The 19,854-nt window shown below is 43.0% G+C and overlaps 1 protein-coding gene across 6 annotated transcripts in view; it reads left to right on the forward strand.

The window, feature by feature from the left end:
• PARD3B (par-3 family cell polarity regulator beta) overlaps positions 1-19,854 on the forward strand; it is a 734,574-nt gene that overhangs the window by 616,800 nt on the left and 97,920 nt on the right. For all 6 annotated transcript variants that reach the window (XM_053281579.1, XM_053281603.1, XM_053281561.1 and 3 more), the window contains one exon: positions 8,549-8,684. In XM_053281579.1, the coding sequence (XP_053137554.1) occupies positions 8,549-8,684 (136 nt within the window). The remainder of the gene's footprint in view (positions 1-8,548; positions 8,685-19,854) is intronic.

A 19,854-nucleotide genomic window follows, 5' to 3' on the forward strand; every position in this document is an offset into this window, starting at 1 on the left:
GTTCTTTAGCCTCCGTCCCCCAGAAACCTGGTTCAGGAACAGATATAGGCTCAGTATCCTCTGCCATGAAAACAGATGCAAAGAACTCATTTAGCTTCTCTGCAACTTGCATATCCTCCTCAATAATCCTTTTCACTCCCTCATTGTCTGATGGTCCAACTGGCAGGTTTACTGCTTTGATGTATTTAAAGAAGTTTTTGTTATTCCCCTTGATGATTTTAGCTGAATGTTGCTCAGACACTCTCTCTCTTCTTCTTCTTCTTCTTCTTCTTCTTCTTCTTCTTCTTCTTTTGCCTCCCTTATTATGTCACCTTGGATTTCTTTGTGTTCCTTTCTGTTCTCTTCATTTGGGCAGGCCTTCCAATTTCAGAAGGAAGTCTTCTTCCCCTTTATAGCTTCCTTGACTTTACCTGTTAGCCATGCTGGCATCCTCCAGTTTTGGTGGTACCTTTCCTCCTTTTTGGTATACATTGTAACTGGGCATCTCCTATTGTGGTTTTAAGTAAACTCCATGCATTCTGGGGCGAAGTGACTCTCCTGATTTTCGCTTTCAGTTTGTTTGTTTTTCCACCAAAGCAATGGTCTGATTTGGTATAGGGCAGCTTCTTACTTTTATCCAGCCCCTAGTCTGCTAGTAAAATTAGTTGCATTCACACACACAGCATAGTCTCCCTACAGTTTTTTGATGGCTCAGCCTACTATATATCTGCAGTGGTGTGTCAGGTGCAGTTTTTAGTGGTTCTGTGGCATGTTACTGGATTGAGTTCCAAATGTTGGCCTTTACAGAACCTCTTTTTAAAAAAACCGTTATCACTGAGACATGGCAGGAAATCTCCATTGAAGTAGTGTCCTGGGTGAAGACCCAGTGTTTTGTTTTGGTGTTTTAAGAAGAGGCCCATTTTGGTTCAAAAAGAGATAGGGAGCCTTTAGTTTTTCTGAAAATGTACTTGTTTTGTTTTTACATTTTGAGCACTCTCCATTTGAATCTTAACTTCTGTTATCTTCCAGAATTGACAAAGAACCTTCTATTGGAATATCATTCATTTGTTCAAGTAGAGATGTAAACACCAAAAGCTCATTTCCTTGTAAACTATCTTCTTCCTTTCTCTCTGGCTGACAAAGATTAAAGCTTGAAATATTGTGCTTGTGTTCTTAGTATGGATTTTATTTTTATCAATTTTATTCAGTCCCCCCCCCCCCCGCCACCTTCCTCCTATTGTTGGGGCTGCTAAGTCAGTTCAATAAAACATGTGAGATTTCAGTGTACTGAAATAAATGCTGGCATCGTAAGTGTAGCCTTTGTAACACACACTTTGAAATACATTGGTCTTGACTTCTTAAGTGAGTGATACCATAAATGAACAATATCATTCAGTAGTGCTTTCCCATATATTTTATGTATGCACAAGGCAAACACGTTCCTATCAGTAGATATAGTTCTGTTTTGACTTTTATAGCATTGTAACCGGAGAAATTGGCATATTCCTTTAATCAGGGCACAATTGTTTTAAGAAGTTGTAAATGCAGAGAGAGGTCCTCTAGAAATAGAGGTGGGTTTTTTTGTTTTGTTTTTTAATCTCCAGGCCTCTGGTGCATTACATTATATTTGAACATTAAACATGAAGATGAGATTTAAAAGTAGAATGTGAAAAGCACATAAGGTTAAAACTTTACAAATCCCAACAAGACGAATGAAGTAATGCCCAGCCTAGACATCCTCCCTACAATATCAGCTTTACCATGTCCGTTGAACCCCCACCCCAAATAGGAATGCCTTTCAGCACTCCAGAATGATACTTGGGCCTTGGCAACTCTCCAAGGGAGAGAGGAGATCCCCAATGGGGAAAAATCTGGAGAACTTCTCTGTGTGCCCTGCTGTGTGGACTGCATCCATGTATGGTTCCCAGACTGCCTTGACAAATGACAATCATAACAGAAAGTAGGGAAAGGAGCCTCAGTAGGAGGGCGGGGGTATGGGGTGTGTGCTTTGGCTCCTATGCATGTTGCCACAGACTGTTGGGTGCTCTGGATGCTGCCCACTGGACTGAATTTTGCATTTTGTTCAAGACATCAAGCATTACAGCACAATTGCTCTGTTGATTGACGTCTACATCAGATTCTCAGAGATGAAGCAGCCAAAGTTTCTTTGTGCAGTCCTTTGGCTGAGGCATAATGACATATGTTCTACGCTGCTGATATTGAATGGATAACACTGAGAAAAACGGCCTGCATCTTGTGACTATTTCTTCAGATGCTCAGAATGAAATGGCATCTAATAATATACACAAAAGATTTAAACAATTATTTCTCATTCTGTTGATTGGTCCCCCCAAATATTAAGCGTTAAATTTAAAGATTGTTTTGCACATTTAGTAATAATTACATACAAATGCTGAAGGGGCCTAACTGAAGAAACTATCCATGGACTTCAGTCTGTTTTCAGTTAGGCTGAAATCCTATATAGATGCCATCAAGTACAAGACGGAGGTACTGTTGGTCAGTAGGAGAGCCATTCAGGATGAGATTTTACTGATTCTGGATGGGGTTGCACTCCCCTTGAAGGAGCAAGTATGCAGCTTGGGGGTACTACTGGACACAGCTCTGCTTTTGGAAGCTCAGGTGGAGGCGGTGGCCAGGGGTGCCTTTGCACGGCTTCGGCTGGTGCACCAGCTGCGTCCCTTTCTCGAGAAGGCAGATCTGGCCACGGTTACCCACGCCTTAGTCACGTCGCGGCTGGATTACTGTAACGCGCTCTACGTGGGGCTGCCCTTGAAGAATATCCGGAAACTGCAGCTAGTGCAAAACGCAGCAGCTAGGGTTTTGTCCAGAGCTGCCCGGTGGGAGCACATCACACCCATTCTGAAAGAGTTGCACTGGCTGCCAGTTTGTTTCCAGGTCCAATTCAAGTTGCTGTTTTTGGCCTTTAAAGCCCTTAAAGGTTTGGGGCCGGGATACCTGAGGGACTGCCTGCTCCCAAGGGTTTCTGCCCCCCCTTGACGAGGTCATCTGAGGGGGCTCTGCTCCGGGTGCTGACAATGAGAGAGGCTAGGTTGTCATGCACTCAGGACAGGGCCTTCTCTGTAGCTGCCCCCAGACTCTGGAATGCTCTCCCGGTGGGTATCCGCTCCTCAGTCTCCATCACAGTTTTTAGAAAGCATGTTAAATCATGGCTTTTTACCCAGGCTTTTATATGATTGTCTCCACTGCTGCTTCTTGTATTTTGTACTGGTTTTTATGCTAGTGTTTTAATTTAATTTTTTAAAATCAGATTTGTTTTTATATTTTTTAGTTCAATATTTTAATGTGTCTTTTTTATAATCTTGGTTTTAAATTTTATTGTGAGCCGCCTTGGGATTTTCTTAATGAAAGGTGGTATATAAATTTAACTATAAATGAAAATAAATAAATAAAAATAATCAAAGTGAAAGTATTGAGGCTGTATCGTGTGAGAACGTGCAAGAGAGAGTGCTACCCTCATACTGATACCCTTGTTAGTCACACCCTCACTGTACCTGGATACAGTATCTGAGGAGAGAAATAAGAGTTGAAGCACACCTGAATAGGGTTTCAGAGACAATATACGGACATGCACAAAGAAGCCATGGCCAACTTGGAACCGATTCATCTCCCTTAGACCAGCCAGTACTGCTTGGTGCTTCCAGGGCAGGGGGCAACAACACAGCAGCAAGCCTGTTCTAGGGAGAGGTCTCTTCTCCTGGAACCACCATAGAGGGTTCTGTTGTATGTTTTGTGCTGGTGCTTGGAACCCCTGAACCAAGCCTGTATTGGTGCATGGAGCCATAGGCTCAGTCCTTTCACAATGTTTTGGGGAAGTGGGGGTCTTAGGCTCTGCTGACTCTTAGTCTGATCAGTCAAGCACTGAGGGCTTAGCTTGTTGATGTCTTTCCCCCATCACTTTGACCCAGGAAAGGCCAAAGGAAATTCAGCGAGCCATGCAGTGGTGGCCAGACGACCAACATCAGCACATGCCATCCTCAGGGAACTGCTGGAGACCCCATGGCACTGATGGCTACGCTGCCTCTGTACTCTTTCCGTTTCCCCCTTCCTTCCTGCTACGCCTCGCAGAGGCCATTTTAATTCCCCCCACAAAGCCTCCAGCATAGGATATGGGGAGATGCTATGTCAGGGGCATTATGGGGAAATTACTCTGCTGGCTCCGTTTGCTGAGAACTGCTGCCATTTGTTACCAGGTAAGTCCATTGGGGTCATCTCATGGCACAAAGGGGACCTCTGCTGATGCTATTCACTTCCACTCCCACTGGCCAATAAACCAGCCTGAGGCCACCCACGTGAGAGGCACCAGTGCAGGAAGGAGCCCATCAGAAGGCAGACTGTCTAACCTGAACCTGGCCTCAAGCTGTGGGGTCAGTGATAGCCCCCTCCCCGACCCCTGTTTGTTCAGAAAATGCAGTGTCATGGGTTACTTAGAAGAACTTGTGCAGCTTTCTGCTCCTCGCCAACTATCTTCTGATTTAAACACTGATCACAAATCGTACTGATGCATTCCATTGAGGCTACTTATTGTATACAATTGATTTTGAAAGCTGGCATAATTCTTTATATTTCTTTTGTAAAGTTCTGATTTCTTTTCAGGACAAACAGTTGTTCATCCTATGCTGCCGAAATTTGTTTTCTTCATCCATTCCCTGCTTTAGAATGCCTGTCTGATCAAACCCATATTTTTAAATATATGTATTTATAGTCAGATGGGAGAATAGGTTGCAGACAAAGTATGATCCCCACCCCCTGGAAATGTGCGAAAACTGTGGTGTGTTTTTTAATATTGCTTTATCAGTTTCTTTTTTTATTACTGATGACTTCATTCTGTTTGAATTCAATGCTTCAGTTTCTTTGAGGTAAACTAATAGATTATGTATGCGATATTTGCCTGGCCCTGATTGAATTCATCTGGTGAGTTTGAATGTGGTTCATATATTCATGTAATTGTCAGGAGCCAAGCTGAAACTCAGAACTGTTAAATGATCAGGCATCACAGTCATTTCACATTACTCAGGACTTGAAGTAAGGGTGGTTTTTTGTTACTCAGTTCATATTTATTTCCACAATTAGATTTAAGTCTTTAAAAAGCCAGTACCTTTAACTGTATTGGCACAAAAGACAATGATTGAGAAAAAAATCCTTGAAGGCGATGTCTGATATTTTAATGTTTGTGGGATAAAATGGGGTATACTGCCAAGGTCTGTTTCATCAAATAGCTTCTTTTATTTTTTCCTTTCCAAAGAATGTAGCTCTTATTTTAGTACTGTTGCTCTGACCTTCGACTAAATTGTAGGCGATTCGTTGATGAAAGGTCACTAAATTTATTCTAAAGCATACACCAACTGGATTTTTATGTAGCCTCTTGTATCTTAAAGCTGTAGGTTAAGCTCACAATTATCCAGCAGAGGATATCTCAGAAGAGGGTGTCTACACCACAAAAATTGCCAGTATAACCAATTTATTCTTCTTAATAGATTTGCTGTGAGATCATCATATTTTACTGTGACCGTTACTATTAAAGGTGTCTTCACACATGATGTTGATATGGGTGTGTGAAACCTTATAAAGACAATCTAGTGTTTGAAATCTTATAAAGACAATCTAGTGTTTGAAACCTTATAAAGACAATCTAGTGTTTGAAAACTATAACATGGACTTTTAATGAGAGGAAAGTACATGAGTTCCCCAGACAGAAAAAGCATGGACTGCGAAACTCCTGTCTGGGACACTTCAAGTGTTGTGCATTTCCTAGGCCAAAAAAAAAAAAAAAAAAGGTGATGTAGGAAAATAGCATATAATTGTTGCATGTAACAACCTCTCTCTCACACGCATGTAACAACCTCTCTCTCACACACAGCCACATCTAGACCCAAGATACAAGTGTTACTATATGCTGGAAACATTGGAACTTTGCTGCTCATTTCTGTGGTGTTCTGTGAAACAGATGATAGATGCATCTGTTTATTAAAAATGTATTAAAATATACATTACACTGTACTATGTCTGTCTGAATATGTTAGTATTCAGATAGTATGTTCTCGTTTGTATTCTGGGGTTTTGTGTCTATATTATTCCCCCACCAAGGCCTCCTTTGCCCTGCACAAAAATGATTCCTTCTTCCTTGACATTTAATCCCTACATTTAGGCAGACATAGGAAATGTATATTGTATCCATAAATGTCACTGTGAATCAAATTAGTTTAATATCCCTATATTTAAGCCCACAGAAGACAGGAAATATAAATCTTAACCCGCTAGCGGTACTATTATTTTCCCCCCTTTCATGCACATGTAGCAAACTCAACATTGCTATAATTTAGCAATACTACATCGTGCACTGCAAACATGACTGTCCCCTTAATCCTCCCAGCCCTCTGTCAACCTGTTCAACAAATTTTCTGCACAGTTTAGCTGTGGACAAGATTTGTGAGGTGGCAGATAAAGGGGGATGGGAGGAAGGGACAAAACCAACATGGTTGGGCAAAACCAACAAGGTGACACATGTGTCCACAGTGTTTGGCAGGCCAAATCCAAACTTAACATAATCATCTCATAATCACCACCATCCCAACCAACTGTGCTTGTTGAATTTGCTTATCACGTTAGCCATAGGGGTTTCTGCACTGGATAGATCTGAGACCGGCTTCCAGATGAGTAAAGACTCCACATTGCTAGCTACATCCTTAAGCTCAGTTCTGCTGTGTTTCAATATTTTGTGGCTTACATTGAATTGCCTTTGGTTCGGCAGGGAGTACATGGCTGACATTTGATTATCTGCTGCCCTCCAAAATAATTGGGCGGGTGTGTGTGTCAAAATATCTTGGAGAAATCTTCAATTGTTCATTCTAATCATCCTTATCTATAAAACGCTTGGTGTCCGTCCGTGGACGGACACCAAGCGTGTGTCCGTGCCTCCCTGGCCTCTTCTGGGCATGCGCGAAGCGCATAGCCAGAACAGAGCCAGGACCGCCAGCACCCGGCGGCCATCTTGGGCGGCCAGAAGCGGCCACCCCGAAGAAGCCGGGTAAGCGGCAGCGGGGGACACTGGCCGAGGCGGCGGCAAAGCCGCCGCCTCGGCCAGAGGAGACGGCGCGGCCAAGGAGGCGGCAGAGCCATGGCCAAGGCCTGGCCGTGCTGCCGCTTACCCAGCTTCTTCGGGGCGGCCGCTTCTGGCCGCCCAGGATGGCCGCCGGACAAGGCGGCGGAGAAGACAATGCGGCGGTGGGCCCGGGCAGCGGTGGACCAGGCCGGAGCCACGGGCGGCGGTGGGTGGCGGGCCCGGCCGGAGCCGCGGGCGGCGTTGAGTGGCGGGCCTGGCCAGAGCCGCGGGCGGGAGGGGTAATGGCGGCGGTGGTCTGGAGCGCAGAGCTCCCCTAGCACCCATTATCCAACGGGCTACAAAACCACTAGTACTGAAATATTACAATGAATTCCTACTGAGAATATGCACATTTCTTTGAGAACCCATCTGAAAATGAACCAAAACATATGAATTACACTGAATATAGGCTTAACTGGGTATATATAATCACCGACCCCACCCCCCACCCCATTTATTTATTTATTTATTTATTTGTTTGTTTGTTTGTTTGTTTTGCTTGCCATGTGGGGCAAAGTAGCTGGAAGAAAAGACAAGGAAGATACATGAAGCAACCAGTCCACATAGCAATTACTGTGGCCAAACTGGGAAATTGTTTAATGGAAACACACATTTTTGTTACATTATAAGTTGTAGTAGGAAAATTGACTCCTTTTCAGAATGGTGTAACTTGAGCCTACGGCAGCTCAGGTTCCCATCATGCCTGCATCTCTTTCCAGTACTGATGTTGCAGGTTAGTTCTGCAGTGGCTAACAACCTTGTAATGTAAACAAGCCCAAATATTAAACTGTTCCATTTAAGTTATCAAATATTTTATTTTATTTCATTTATTGAATGTATAGTTTGAAAGTAAAATATAAAGGTATATCTGGGGGCCCTAACATGTACACATCTCTGTGTATACGCAAATACACATGTATATACTGTGTGTATATACAAAGAAAATTCTGGATTTCAGATGACCCCCTTAAAAAGCAGAGGTTAAATAAAGGTTATACCTGCGTTTACTCAAAAGGACTAGGACTCAGAATTTAAGATGACCTCCTGATTCCTAATATCAAAAAAGCTTGGGGAAAAACTAATCTTGGATTCAGGTAACATATAGTATAGTAATGTATCTCTGTGTGTAAAATTATTTATTTACAGTAATTATTTTGTGTATTTGTATATCACCCCAAACGCACATCTCTGAGTAGTTTACAATAAAACATAAACGTTAACACTACAACTAAAAAACAACAACCACCCACAAATTCACAATTCATGACTCAGGAAATACCAGGGACTAAACCTGGAATTTCCAAAACAAAAACTTTAATCACCACTTAAGCTAGAAAGTTGCAGCTGGTGAATGAGACCAATCACATGCTTGCATTCATTGAAGACTGGGCTGTGCTCATCAGTTGTTCTATTTTCTTCTTTATCTAGTGACCGGCCTGCTGGTGGAACTGCAGACCGCATCCAGAAGTTACGAAAAGAGTACCATCAGGCAAGGCGGGAAGGCTTACCGTTCTATGATGAAGAAGAAGGCAAAGGAAGAGCATCTGATTATGATCAGCACTGGGTAGGTGCTCAGGAGAATGCTAATCAATAAGCATGCATCCAGCATTAAGAGGCAGGTTAAGGGACTGCTTTTGTTTTCAAGCAATTTGTTGCAAAATATAGAATTTGAAAAGTGTGGGGAAACCATTGTCACCGACCCATATACTAATGGCTAAAACCCTGGATCAATATATTGTTGAAGTTATTTTGTGTCAGTGTTATACTTAGCTAGTGACCATGCAGGCTTAAGTAAAAGAAGAAAGTGGACCCACTGACCACTGCATCCACTGTGGCCATCTCGTATCCTATCAGCATGCCTCTCTTCCCCTACTCTTTGCCTTAGCAAGTTTTTGTTTGGTAGAGCCTGGGAGGGTGGGAGACAAACATTCTACATGTCCAGATGTATCTATGAAAGCAAATAATGGCATTATGCCCATAACCAATCAGATTTGGCTGTATAATGTCATGTAGGCAATTCAGAGGGAGGGCAATGCACAGTCCTCACTATGAATGAGTGATGGAGAGGAAGGAAGCATTGCAGCCCCTCCCACCAAATCACTTAAAGGGAGGCACTTGTCACTGTTGGCAAAAATGTTGGTAGAAAATGAACACCTTCCCTTCACCTCAGCTTTTTTTCACATCACTGACCTGCAACTACATAGCAATAGCACTTACATTTATATACCGCTCTATAGCCGGAGCTCTCTAAGCGGTTTACAATGATTTTAGCATATTGCCCCCAACATTCTGGGTACTCATTTTACCGACCTCGGAAGGATGGAAGGCTGAGTCAACCTTGAGCCCCTGGTCAGGATCAAACTTGTAACCTTCTGGTTACAGGGCAACAGTTTTACCACTGTGCCACCAGGGGCTCTTACAAAACTACATGTTTTGTAATGCTCTACCAAATCCATACAGTTTGGGTCCAGGCTGTAGTTTACCATGGCATTAAGTAGGAATAAGCAGGCCTTTGAAAGTCTCTTCTGTAGATCCAAAATATTGTGTGCTCTGTTTTAATATGATGTTTCTACATGGAGCTGATATCTTTTATATCTATTATTTATTATTTTATTATAAATATTTATAATTTTATTATATTTATTTATTATAAATATTATTTATTATACAATAGTGGTTAGAGTGCTGGACTAGGACCGGGGAGACCTAAGTTCAAATTCCCATTCAGCCATGAAACTAGCTGGGTGACTCTGGGCCAGTCACTTCTCTCTCAGCCTAACCTACTTCACAGGGATGTCGTGAGGAGAAACTCAAGTACGTAGTACACTGCTCTGGGCTCCTTGGTGGAAGAGCAGGATATAAATGTAAATAAATAAATAATATCTATTATCTATTATTATGGCCTCCTAAACAAAAGCAATTTGGGAATCTCTTTGTTTCAAAGTTATAACACTGTGTTCTAGCAAATCAAATCAAATCTTTATTGTTACTGTCATTCGACCAGCAAAATGTGTTCTAGCAGTGGATTTCTTGAGGTTCAAATGCCACAAGTACAGTCTCAGTATCTTTGTCAAAAATCAAAATTGTTCATTGCTCCTCACTTGGCTTATATCTGTCTGCTTCATAGGTATCCAGTTGCTGTTGCCCTACACTAGAGCCCTAATCTAAGGCAGGAATCTGAACCTCTAAACATTTGGGAGGACAGGTTACCTTTGACCTAATTCCACAAGGAAGGTTATATAAAAGATGTTATTGGACACTGCTCCCCTTTGTTGGGACACTACACCTTATTTCTTAGCCTCCAGCCCCATGCAGATTATCTACATAGCATGTCTTCCATGCCATTTTAAGATTTTTACAAACCACAGTTTGTAAATTTCAGACTTTTCATCATATCCGGCATCTGTTTCTGACCTCTCTCCCCAGGCTCCATGCCACCCTCCTTGTTTGTTTGTTTCTTTTGCTTGACATCAGCTAAAATAATTGTTCAGGTAAACTCATATGCTAGTTCATTAATCTTTTTTGTTAGGTCATAATAGAGGTGGAATGTTATTGTTGGTGTTGAGATGCCATCTGACTAAATCATTTTAGGATGTTCTTTTTAAGTTAGTCTAATTGGGCAAATATTCAGAAACTCCCTGCTAAAAAATTATTCCCCGAGCCATGATTATAAATATAAATAGCATGCCTGTGCTCTCAAGGTAGATGGTTAAAGAATAATTGATATCCTGGCAAGTAATCCAGACCTGGTCAACTGAGCTTTGGGAACCGGCTAAGGATTCCCATTTCTTATCAAACCTTGAAGGGCTTTATTACCTTGCCGAAGAAGCTCAGACTTATGGCCCCATATAGTCTCCAAGAGATTCACAAAGGTCCCTTCTGGGTAATCCCCTTTAAGCCCTTTCTATTAGGTGTAATACCCGAAGATTACCAATTCCCAAGGCTCCATGTTTTCTGTGAAAGAAGGAGTTGTTAATCAAAGCACCCAAGATAGCTTTAAATCTCTCAGTCTCTCTGATTCATATCAGAAGCCTCAAGATTGTTTCCATTTCTCATTCAAATGCATTTGCACCAACATTAACTTTATGGCTTTAATTCAGGGTGGAGAAAGACTCAACCACTGGCAAATTCTTTTCTTCAGATATTTTGAACACAATTCTACACTGCACACATACTTCTAATGTTGTGTGTGTGTATTTGTTCACATCAAAGAGCCATATAAACATGCCCCCAAAGGGAAAGTATTTCCCTGTTACCTACCTCTGATGTTTGCCTCTTGTGTGTCTCAAATCCCTTTCCCTTACTCAGTACCCCTTGGGAGTGGTGGCCATAGTAGATCATGTATAGGCACACTTTGTACACAATCTTAACTATCTCTAGAACTGAGAATTTTAATTTTCTTGACACACCATATGGTAGTATCCTGAGGAGAAGATTTCTATCTCCTTTCTCAAATAAGACAAGCCAAATAGGTTGCTAACATTATTCCCCCTTACCTGTGGCTTTGGGGGCAGCTGTATGTTTTGGGGGTCCCAGGCAAGAGACCTGTGGTGGCACCCCCCTCCCCATGCCCCTACACTCTCTCCCATTGGCACAGCTGCTGCTCTTTTTGGCTGGCCACTGTCATCTCAGAACTGCAGCAAGGAAGGCTGCTTCCCCAGCTTCTCCCAGAAAACGCACTCGGCTCTGTGCAAATTCTTGCCAGTTTTCAGACCCAGCTAGAAAGCACCTGAACAAGTCCTTCAGGAACTGCTCCTGTTGCCCTCATGTGGCTGAGCAAATGGCCACGTGAGGGAGGAGGAGGAGCAAGAGTGAGGAGGAGGAGGAGCAGGGGCACTGGTGGAGGCGAGGCTGGGTAGGTGAGTGGATGATAGCAGCAAGCAGCAGCAACATCCCAGTGTCTTTTGTAGGCAGTAGTCACAGGAAGGAGCTAGCAGCAGCACCACACATGGCAGGAAACTCAGATTTAGTTGCAACCTTGATCCAACTAGCTGCCACAGGCATCAGCTTCCACAACAGTCTAGCCACTATTCTCCTGAAAGACTTGCTTGAAATCTGAGTGTTGCATGGTTCCCTGTGAGCTTTTCTTCTTCCCCAGAGACCTCAGTACAGGGGAAGGGACTTCACATGTCACCCAAATACTTCTCTTCCTATGGAGTCTACTTCATCTGGCTGGCGCTCTCCAGAAGCCACAATGATCTGCCACTTCATCTCTTATTCCTGATCTCTCCCTTCTGCACCCTAAAAACCCATCTCACTCTGGCATAGAGCTCATTAGAGCTTCCTTACTTTGGCTGCTGTCGAAGCTTGCTACATTGTTGTGGGAAATGGCCAGGCATGCATGGTTGCACAAATGCAAGGGCATATCTAGGGTAGGGCAGGCAGGGCACGTGCCCCGTGCGCCACTTAAAAGGGGGCGCCATTTCTTAAAATTAAAATTGTTTTTAAAATGGCTACTGAAAACAAAATGGCCACTGCACATGCTCAAATGGCCTCTGTGAGGCCCTAGGCCACACCAGGCCTCACAGAGGCCATTTGAGCATGTGTGGTGGCCATTTTGTTTTCAGCTGCCTTTTCAAAAAAAAATTTTTTACAAAATGGCCAGCGCACATGCTCAAATGGTTCCTGTGAGGCCCTAGAGGGCAGCGATGGCGGGCTTTGCAGACCCCCCCCACGGCCTTTAGGAAGCCCCCCAAGGGGGCTACAGGTAATTATATGTGTGTGTGTGTGTGTGTGTGTGTGTGTGTGTGTGTGTGTGTGTGTGTGTGTGTGTCACTGCACACATATTCAGATATGTGACTTGTATATGACCTTCAGACTTGTATTTTTCAGCTGATATTATGGTAAAGTTATCTAAAAGATGGGTGTCAGATGTTTGGACAGGGGGTGCAATTTCAATGTTTGCCCTAGGCGCTGTTTTTCCTAGATACGCCTCTACAAATGCACCATTCCCTTTTGTTGACAGCTAGCTGAGGGGGTGTTGGGTGATGTTATCAGGCTGCTGGGTGTCCAGGGAGACTACAGGTTGGTCCTCCCTACCCATTGTCAGGGATGGGGCTGCACCAAGGGCGGAAGACTCCTGATATTACCCTTCTGCTCGTACCATTGCCTCCTTCCTTTCCGGAGCAAGCACTTGGTGCTGAACCCTGTTCTCCTCATTCCTCTCCTTGTAGCTTTGCTTCTCCTTCAGTCTTTTCTAGTTGATGCTGCCACTATCTCTTGTCCCACCTCCTGATACTTGCTCTGTTCCTAAACAAAAATAATACTATCCAACCCCAGTTTCAGAGGTTCCAGTAGCCATGTCACCACTCTCTATTCCAGCAGATGCCTGACTATGTTGAATCTAGACCAATTTTCATAATGTTTCTTCATCAGATTTGCAGATGTGTAAATATTTTCCTTTTTGGAATAAACCTTCCCTCTAGAAATTGGAGTAGCATGCCATCACCTCATGTTCTTGCCTGCACTGGTCCAATTCAGGAATAATTTTAAGTTGGGGGTCTGCTGTTTGCATATAAGGTATAATTCCTTGATCAGGTGTCTCCCCTACTGGAAGGAACAGAAACCTGGTTGTTGTCACTCTTGACCTGCATCCATTTCTTGTGACTGATCTGGACCTTTCTTTTTGTACTGTTCCCATGTCATTCCCTCTGACACATTTCCTGCCTTCTTGGTCTAAAGGCACTAACTTTGCTACAAGGTTCTTTTGGGACTCTGTCTAGAGTTAAGATGATCAGCTTCACATAGAACACAAAGCCAACACCAGATGGGAGTCAACACCACTGTTGTCGCTGGTTCTTCACTACTAGTGTGGCATCCAGCTGCATTTTTTTAAAAAAACCTTCCATTTAAACATTCCTTAATACCTTCTTGTGCTAGTATCCCCTTCCTATGTGGTTAACAGCATGGTTTGAGGATATGCACTGTGGACCATGATCACAAGCTGACAGATTTTCTGACTTTAGCTTGGATCTATGGGAACATGGATTGAGCAACAGCTGACTTCTTTCCTATTTGAAAAAAGAAAAGCTAATTCCATAATTGTGATTAAATTGAAAACTTATTGTAGTCTTCATTCTTCCAGGTCTTTGTTCTAAAGGCTGCACATCACACTTAGACAGGAGGAAATCCTGCTCTTAAAGGCTTTTCCTTTCCCTGTATGGGAGATTCACTAGGGGAGAATGCAGCTGGTGACCTCCTCATATATATTGTTAATACTAGATCAGTTCTCCCAATGCTTTTGTCAGTTAGCCATGTTACCTAAGCCAGCTTTCCTTTCTAACGTCTTGCTAATGAATAGCAGCTGCTGTAATTGTAGTCCACTATCTCACGAGAGTTTTAGATTGGTTGGCATCTACCACTAATGCATAGGCTCAATAATAAATGCGTTTCCAAATAAATAAATAAATAAATAAATAAATAAATAAATAAATAAATGGTATGTATGCAAATGTCCGTGTTATCAGGCCTTGGTTTAGTTTACTTTTTGGTCCATCTGTATAATTCAATGCAAGAAAGGATATCACTAAAGTTTCCATGTACAAAATTGAAATACATTTTAACACTATGCTGGTCTGCTAACAATAACTTTTTGTATGTAGTTTTCTGATAGCCCTGTAGTGATTTAAAGCAGACTTTGGTTTAAATATGTGCTTTTAGGAATCTGATCTAAAATTCTTTGAAGTAAAACACAGAACTTCCTATTAATTTCACTATTTCCTTTAAAAAAAAACCTTAAACGACGAACAAGTAGAAAATTACAGGAAATTGGTATGTTGAAAGACCACTGGGTACATTTGGGAGGAATCCTGTGCTCCTTCTCAGGGCATTATGAAGCTGAAATGAATTCTAACCCTGGGAAGGTATTGTTGGCCTGGTCCAGGTAGGAGCACAATGATGGCAAAAAGAGGTTTCCGTACATATTTCCCCAATGGGTAGGGAATCGCACATATAAGGGGGTGTGCTGTGTGCGCAACACCATAGCCCCATCTAATAGTTGGGACTGGGAACACATTACCCTCTTTTAAAAACTGGAATCTTACCGATCACCTGTTTGGAAGCTGTGGGGGCAGTCTGTGTTCACTCTCCCTCTTTCCCATGCCAAACAGCTGATCCGGCAGATCAAAGGTAGGAGAGGGAAAGGATTCACACACCCAGCCCTGGCTGCTCTGAATATACACTGATGGATAGGAACATTGGGGTGGGGGGGGGAGAGAATATGTGTGCATATACACACCTACAAAACCCAGAAATTAGTAATCTCTTTGCACATTTGTGTGGATTGCTTTACAGATCTCACTCACAGATTTGGTTACTTATAATCTTAGCTCTGTTCTTTGATGTGGCATTAATTTCCTCCCTCTCACTTATCTTTTGGTCTTCAAGAACTGCATAAAACACAGTAATTGTGCCGTTCTTCACTGGTAGGGTGGATGCAGACAGCATTACAATTTCCTTTATTGTGCCTTGTTTACATCCAGTCTCATAACTCTTTTTCCTTCTTCTTTTGCAAGTAAGATTTAAATGTTGATAAATAACATCTTAAAAAATAATCACATATTTGGTTATTTGATCCCCTCCCAGCCTTTCCTGGCTGTCAAACCTGTGTAGTTTGCCCCAAATATATGGTCTGTCAACAGGATTTGACAGAAACACGTTTGTAACATACTGTGTTTTGTCAGTTCCCAATTAAGGTTACAGAAAAGAAGAAGAATCATGCTAGTCCATGTTAAAGGCCAAGGGGTTTTATTGTGCATCTGGCACTGATCCAGACAGAGCCCAGAAAAAGTCAGAAAAAGAAGGCTGAGAACTGCATTATTTTTCCATAATGTGTCAAAAGGTTCCATGCTTGCTTTGGACTGAGAAAGGAGCTCTTTGTGCACTTAATGAGCAATTAATTCCAGCTTCAGGATGTTGAGTTTAAAGTAGGTTAGTCTCCCCAAAACCACAAACGTTTGTATTGGATCATGGTTAGAAAACGACATTCCAGCTCGGAGAGAGTAATGGCATTCCTGTCTTCTCGTGCAATGGGAGAAATGACAACTTTATGTAATATGGGAACCCGTAGCAGAAACGCCTTATGAATTTCAGTTTTCCTGAAAGCTCTCTGTCTGATAGGACAAATCAGTTGGACAATTCTTATTCTTTCCCCCCGCTGCTTAACTAATGTTTAGAAAAGCAATACTGAAACCTTTCATTCTGCCATGTGCCATAGCAATTTCCCTTTAATGAAGATAACTTATGACTAGCAATGCCATAAAATGACATCATGGAGCATGGTGTTCTGTCTGGTGGCAGAGGGAATAGATGACTTTCTTTACAAACTTTTATGTAGCTGGAAAGGTGATAATTTCCTTAGTGGGCATTGACAGGCAGTTGATGATCCTGGAATCAGGATATCACACCAATCTCTCTGGATGGGAGATCTGAGACCTTCAGAGTGAGTGTGTGGGGCGGGGGGGGGGGGGGCGGCAGGCAGGGTTAAAAAAACAACAACTCAAATCTAGAGGAAGAGGAAAAACTATATTATTTGTTATCCAGCCCATAACTAATTGTTCTCTGGGCAGCTCACATCACATTAAAGCATTAAAACATGAAATAAAAACACACAAGACGTTAAATCTTAACAGACGAAAAGAGAAGAAAATAGAAAATACAATCAAAATCAACTTTAAAACTCTTTAAACTTCAGTTACAAATCAAAATTTAAAAGGCCTGAGTGAACAATAAGAATTTTACCTGGCATCTGAAAGAACAAAGTGATTAAGCCGGTGATTAAGCAACTCACTGAGGAAGCTATTCCATAAATGGGGTGTAACCACCGAAAAGGCCCTCTCCCTTGTAGCCACCCACCTCACCTCGATTGGCAGGGTCACTCGGAGGAGGGCTTCTGAAGAAGATCTTAAGGTCCAGTTTGGGACTTATGGGGCAAGGTGCTCTCTCAGGTAACTTGGTCCCAAGCCATTTAGGGCTTTAAAAGTTAAAACCAGCACTTTGTATTGGGCCTGGAAACAGACTTGGGGTCAGTGCAGCTGAGGAAGCAATGCTCAAAACGTCAAGTCCCAGCTAGTAATCTTGCAGCCCTATTTTGTACCAGCTGCAGTTTCCGGACCATTTTAAAAGGCATTACAGTAATCTAAGCGAGAGGTTACCAGAACACAAGTAACTGTGCCAAGCAATCTCTGTCCGGGTCAGGTCACAGTTGGCATATCAGCCAAAGCTGATAAAAGATGCTCTGAGCCACAGAGGCCACTGGAGTGCTGGATCACTGAGCACCCCCAGACTGTGAACCTGGCCCTCCTGCTGTTGCACTGATACTTTATTACAATATTTGTAAACAAACAAATACTTACAACAAAAACACCATAAGCCTGCAGTGCTCTCTTCGCACAAGGTGGCCCTGGAATTACTGCTCCTGCAACTTTCCAATCTGGAAGAGAGCAAAATGTGAAATAATATAGATGCCTGCTAAGAAAGGTGCATGAAAGGTCCCATTGTATTTGGTCCTGTTGTGTATATGGAAGCAGCATGCTTTTTGCATGACATACTGATGAGATTATTTTTCATTATTTCCTTCCATCCACAAGTGTACCCTGGGTCAATCGTTTTAAAAAATTTCTTCATCAAAGCTTCGTAGATTCCAATACCGCCCTCTTCATTGAACAAAGGGGAACAGAATCACTGGCCCCAGGAGAGACCAAATATGGCCCATTTGTTTTTGTATGCTAGGACTGCCTCAGTAAGTGCCACTCATGCTGCTGCTGCCTCAGTGCTCAGAGGGAGTCAGACTGGCCAAAGAGCCTTGAAGCCTAGCTGCCATTTCTTGGCCATGAGATCAGGCTCTTTGTTAATTTGTAAGTTATTTGTATATTTGCAAGCCAGGGCAGTGTTGGCAACATTCACAGCTCTCTAGCTGTCTGTGGTCAACTCATCCCCAAAGATCAGCCTACATATGTTGATGTGGTGAAAACACTCATTTCAGCATAGTTCAAACCTGGAACTGGCCTTGCATAGGGAAGAGAGCATGAGTTGCAGCAGTAGTGAAAGGCGGCTGCAATTTTAGCATTAATCCTTCCTCAGAAATGACCCTACCTAATATTTCTCCATTTGAAAATGCACTTTGCCGGTTTGAAAGAAACTCCCAAATGACTGCTTTGCTTTGTTCCTGACCTCCAACATGTCAATTGCCACACATACAGAAGGATAAAATAAAATTCCTTCCAACACTCTGTTTTGGCAAAAAAAAAGCAAGGTGCTTCTGAAAGGTTTGACTAACTCTGCTACATTGCTAACTCAGCAGTAGAGGCAAATTTTGACAACCTGCCCTTCCCTGGGAAGTGCTCTGTGCAATACAGATATATGTCCCTGAGGGTCAGAATATATTTTCAGGTGAGACAGAGGGATTCTGTGGAAAGGAGAGGTTACTGAAAATCTACAAACACTAGCACTGGTGCAGTATTAGTTTGAAACTCTTCAGAAGCACTGGTGATACACTAGTGCTTTTCCTGGTGTTTCATTAGTCAGGGTGTCAGCCACTGTTTCTAAATCCTTTCCCCTTAGTCCAAAACTCATGGGAACTGCAGGAGAAAAGGCAGCCAGGGACAGAACTACCGGTATTTGAACGTGTTTTTAAAAAACCATGGGCATGTAGAGGGGTAGGGCCACTGAGGGCCCCTCAGTAGTCTCCATGCCCTACCACACCCTCCTCCCGCTAGGCCCCATAGCTCCTGTCACCCCTCACTGTGACTCCTCGCACCTGCTGCCCTCACCACTCTTCTCCACTGGCTCCCACCTGCTGCCAGTGATATCCACTGCTGAGAAGCAGAGGCACCCCATTCTGTTCCTCTATGCCAGGCCTGCTCAACTTAGTCCCCCCCAGCTGTTTTTGGACTACAACTCCCATAATTCCCAGCCACTGTAGCCAATAGCCAGGCATTATGGGAGTTGTAGGCCAACATCTGCAGGAGGGCCGAAGTTGAGCAGGCCTGCTCTATGCAGAGAGGAATGGAACAGGGACCTCCCTGCTCTTCAGCAGTGGATATTGCTGCCTCTGCCAATCTCTATTGCTGAGAAGTAGGGAGGCCCCCCTTTTGCTCCTCTCTGGAGAGAAGAACTGTTAATGAAACTGCCCTGGGGTGATTGGTAAACACCCCCAAAATTGCGTTCCGGTTTTATGTGGGGAAATTAGCTCTGGGTAGGACAGTTCCATTTCAAATTAAATTTACACAAAGTTGTGGACCCAGGAAATAACTGGACTGAGGCAATGAGGTTTCAAAATCTAGAGAAGGGTTTATTGAAGGGAGGGGTACAGCAGAAAGACATATGTGGTTAAAGGCAGTCCTATTAAAGATACATTCAACTGCAAAGAGGTGTTTTAGCTTAAAGTCCTAATTGTATAAATTCTCAGGTGGGCAAGAAAAAGACATTTTTAGAGAAGGAGGCGGCTGGATTTAAGAAAGGGGAGTAGGGATAGAGATGGGCCCAGTGAGGGGCAAATGTTCATATCACCTGATCTGGGCGAAGAGACCTTGGGGCTCCTGGAACAGCTGAAGGACCTCATTCCTCAGACACAGCTTGGGGAAAAGCAGGTGCAGAGAGACTGGAGGGTTAAGTAGATAGAGATGAATCCACGAGGATGCTTCCTCCGTGGAACCAGCTTCCTATGTTGGCAAGGAAGACTGGGCAGATGAGACTAGGCAAGAAAGCCAATCTAGAGGGTGGCACGAAGAACTAGA

Source organism: Hemicordylus capensis, chromosome 1 (genome assembly GCF_027244095.1).
Source record: "Hemicordylus capensis ecotype Gifberg chromosome 1, rHemCap1.1.pri, whole genome shotgun sequence".
Lineage (NCBI taxonomy): Eukaryota > Metazoa > Chordata > Lepidosauria > Squamata > Cordylidae > Hemicordylus > Hemicordylus capensis.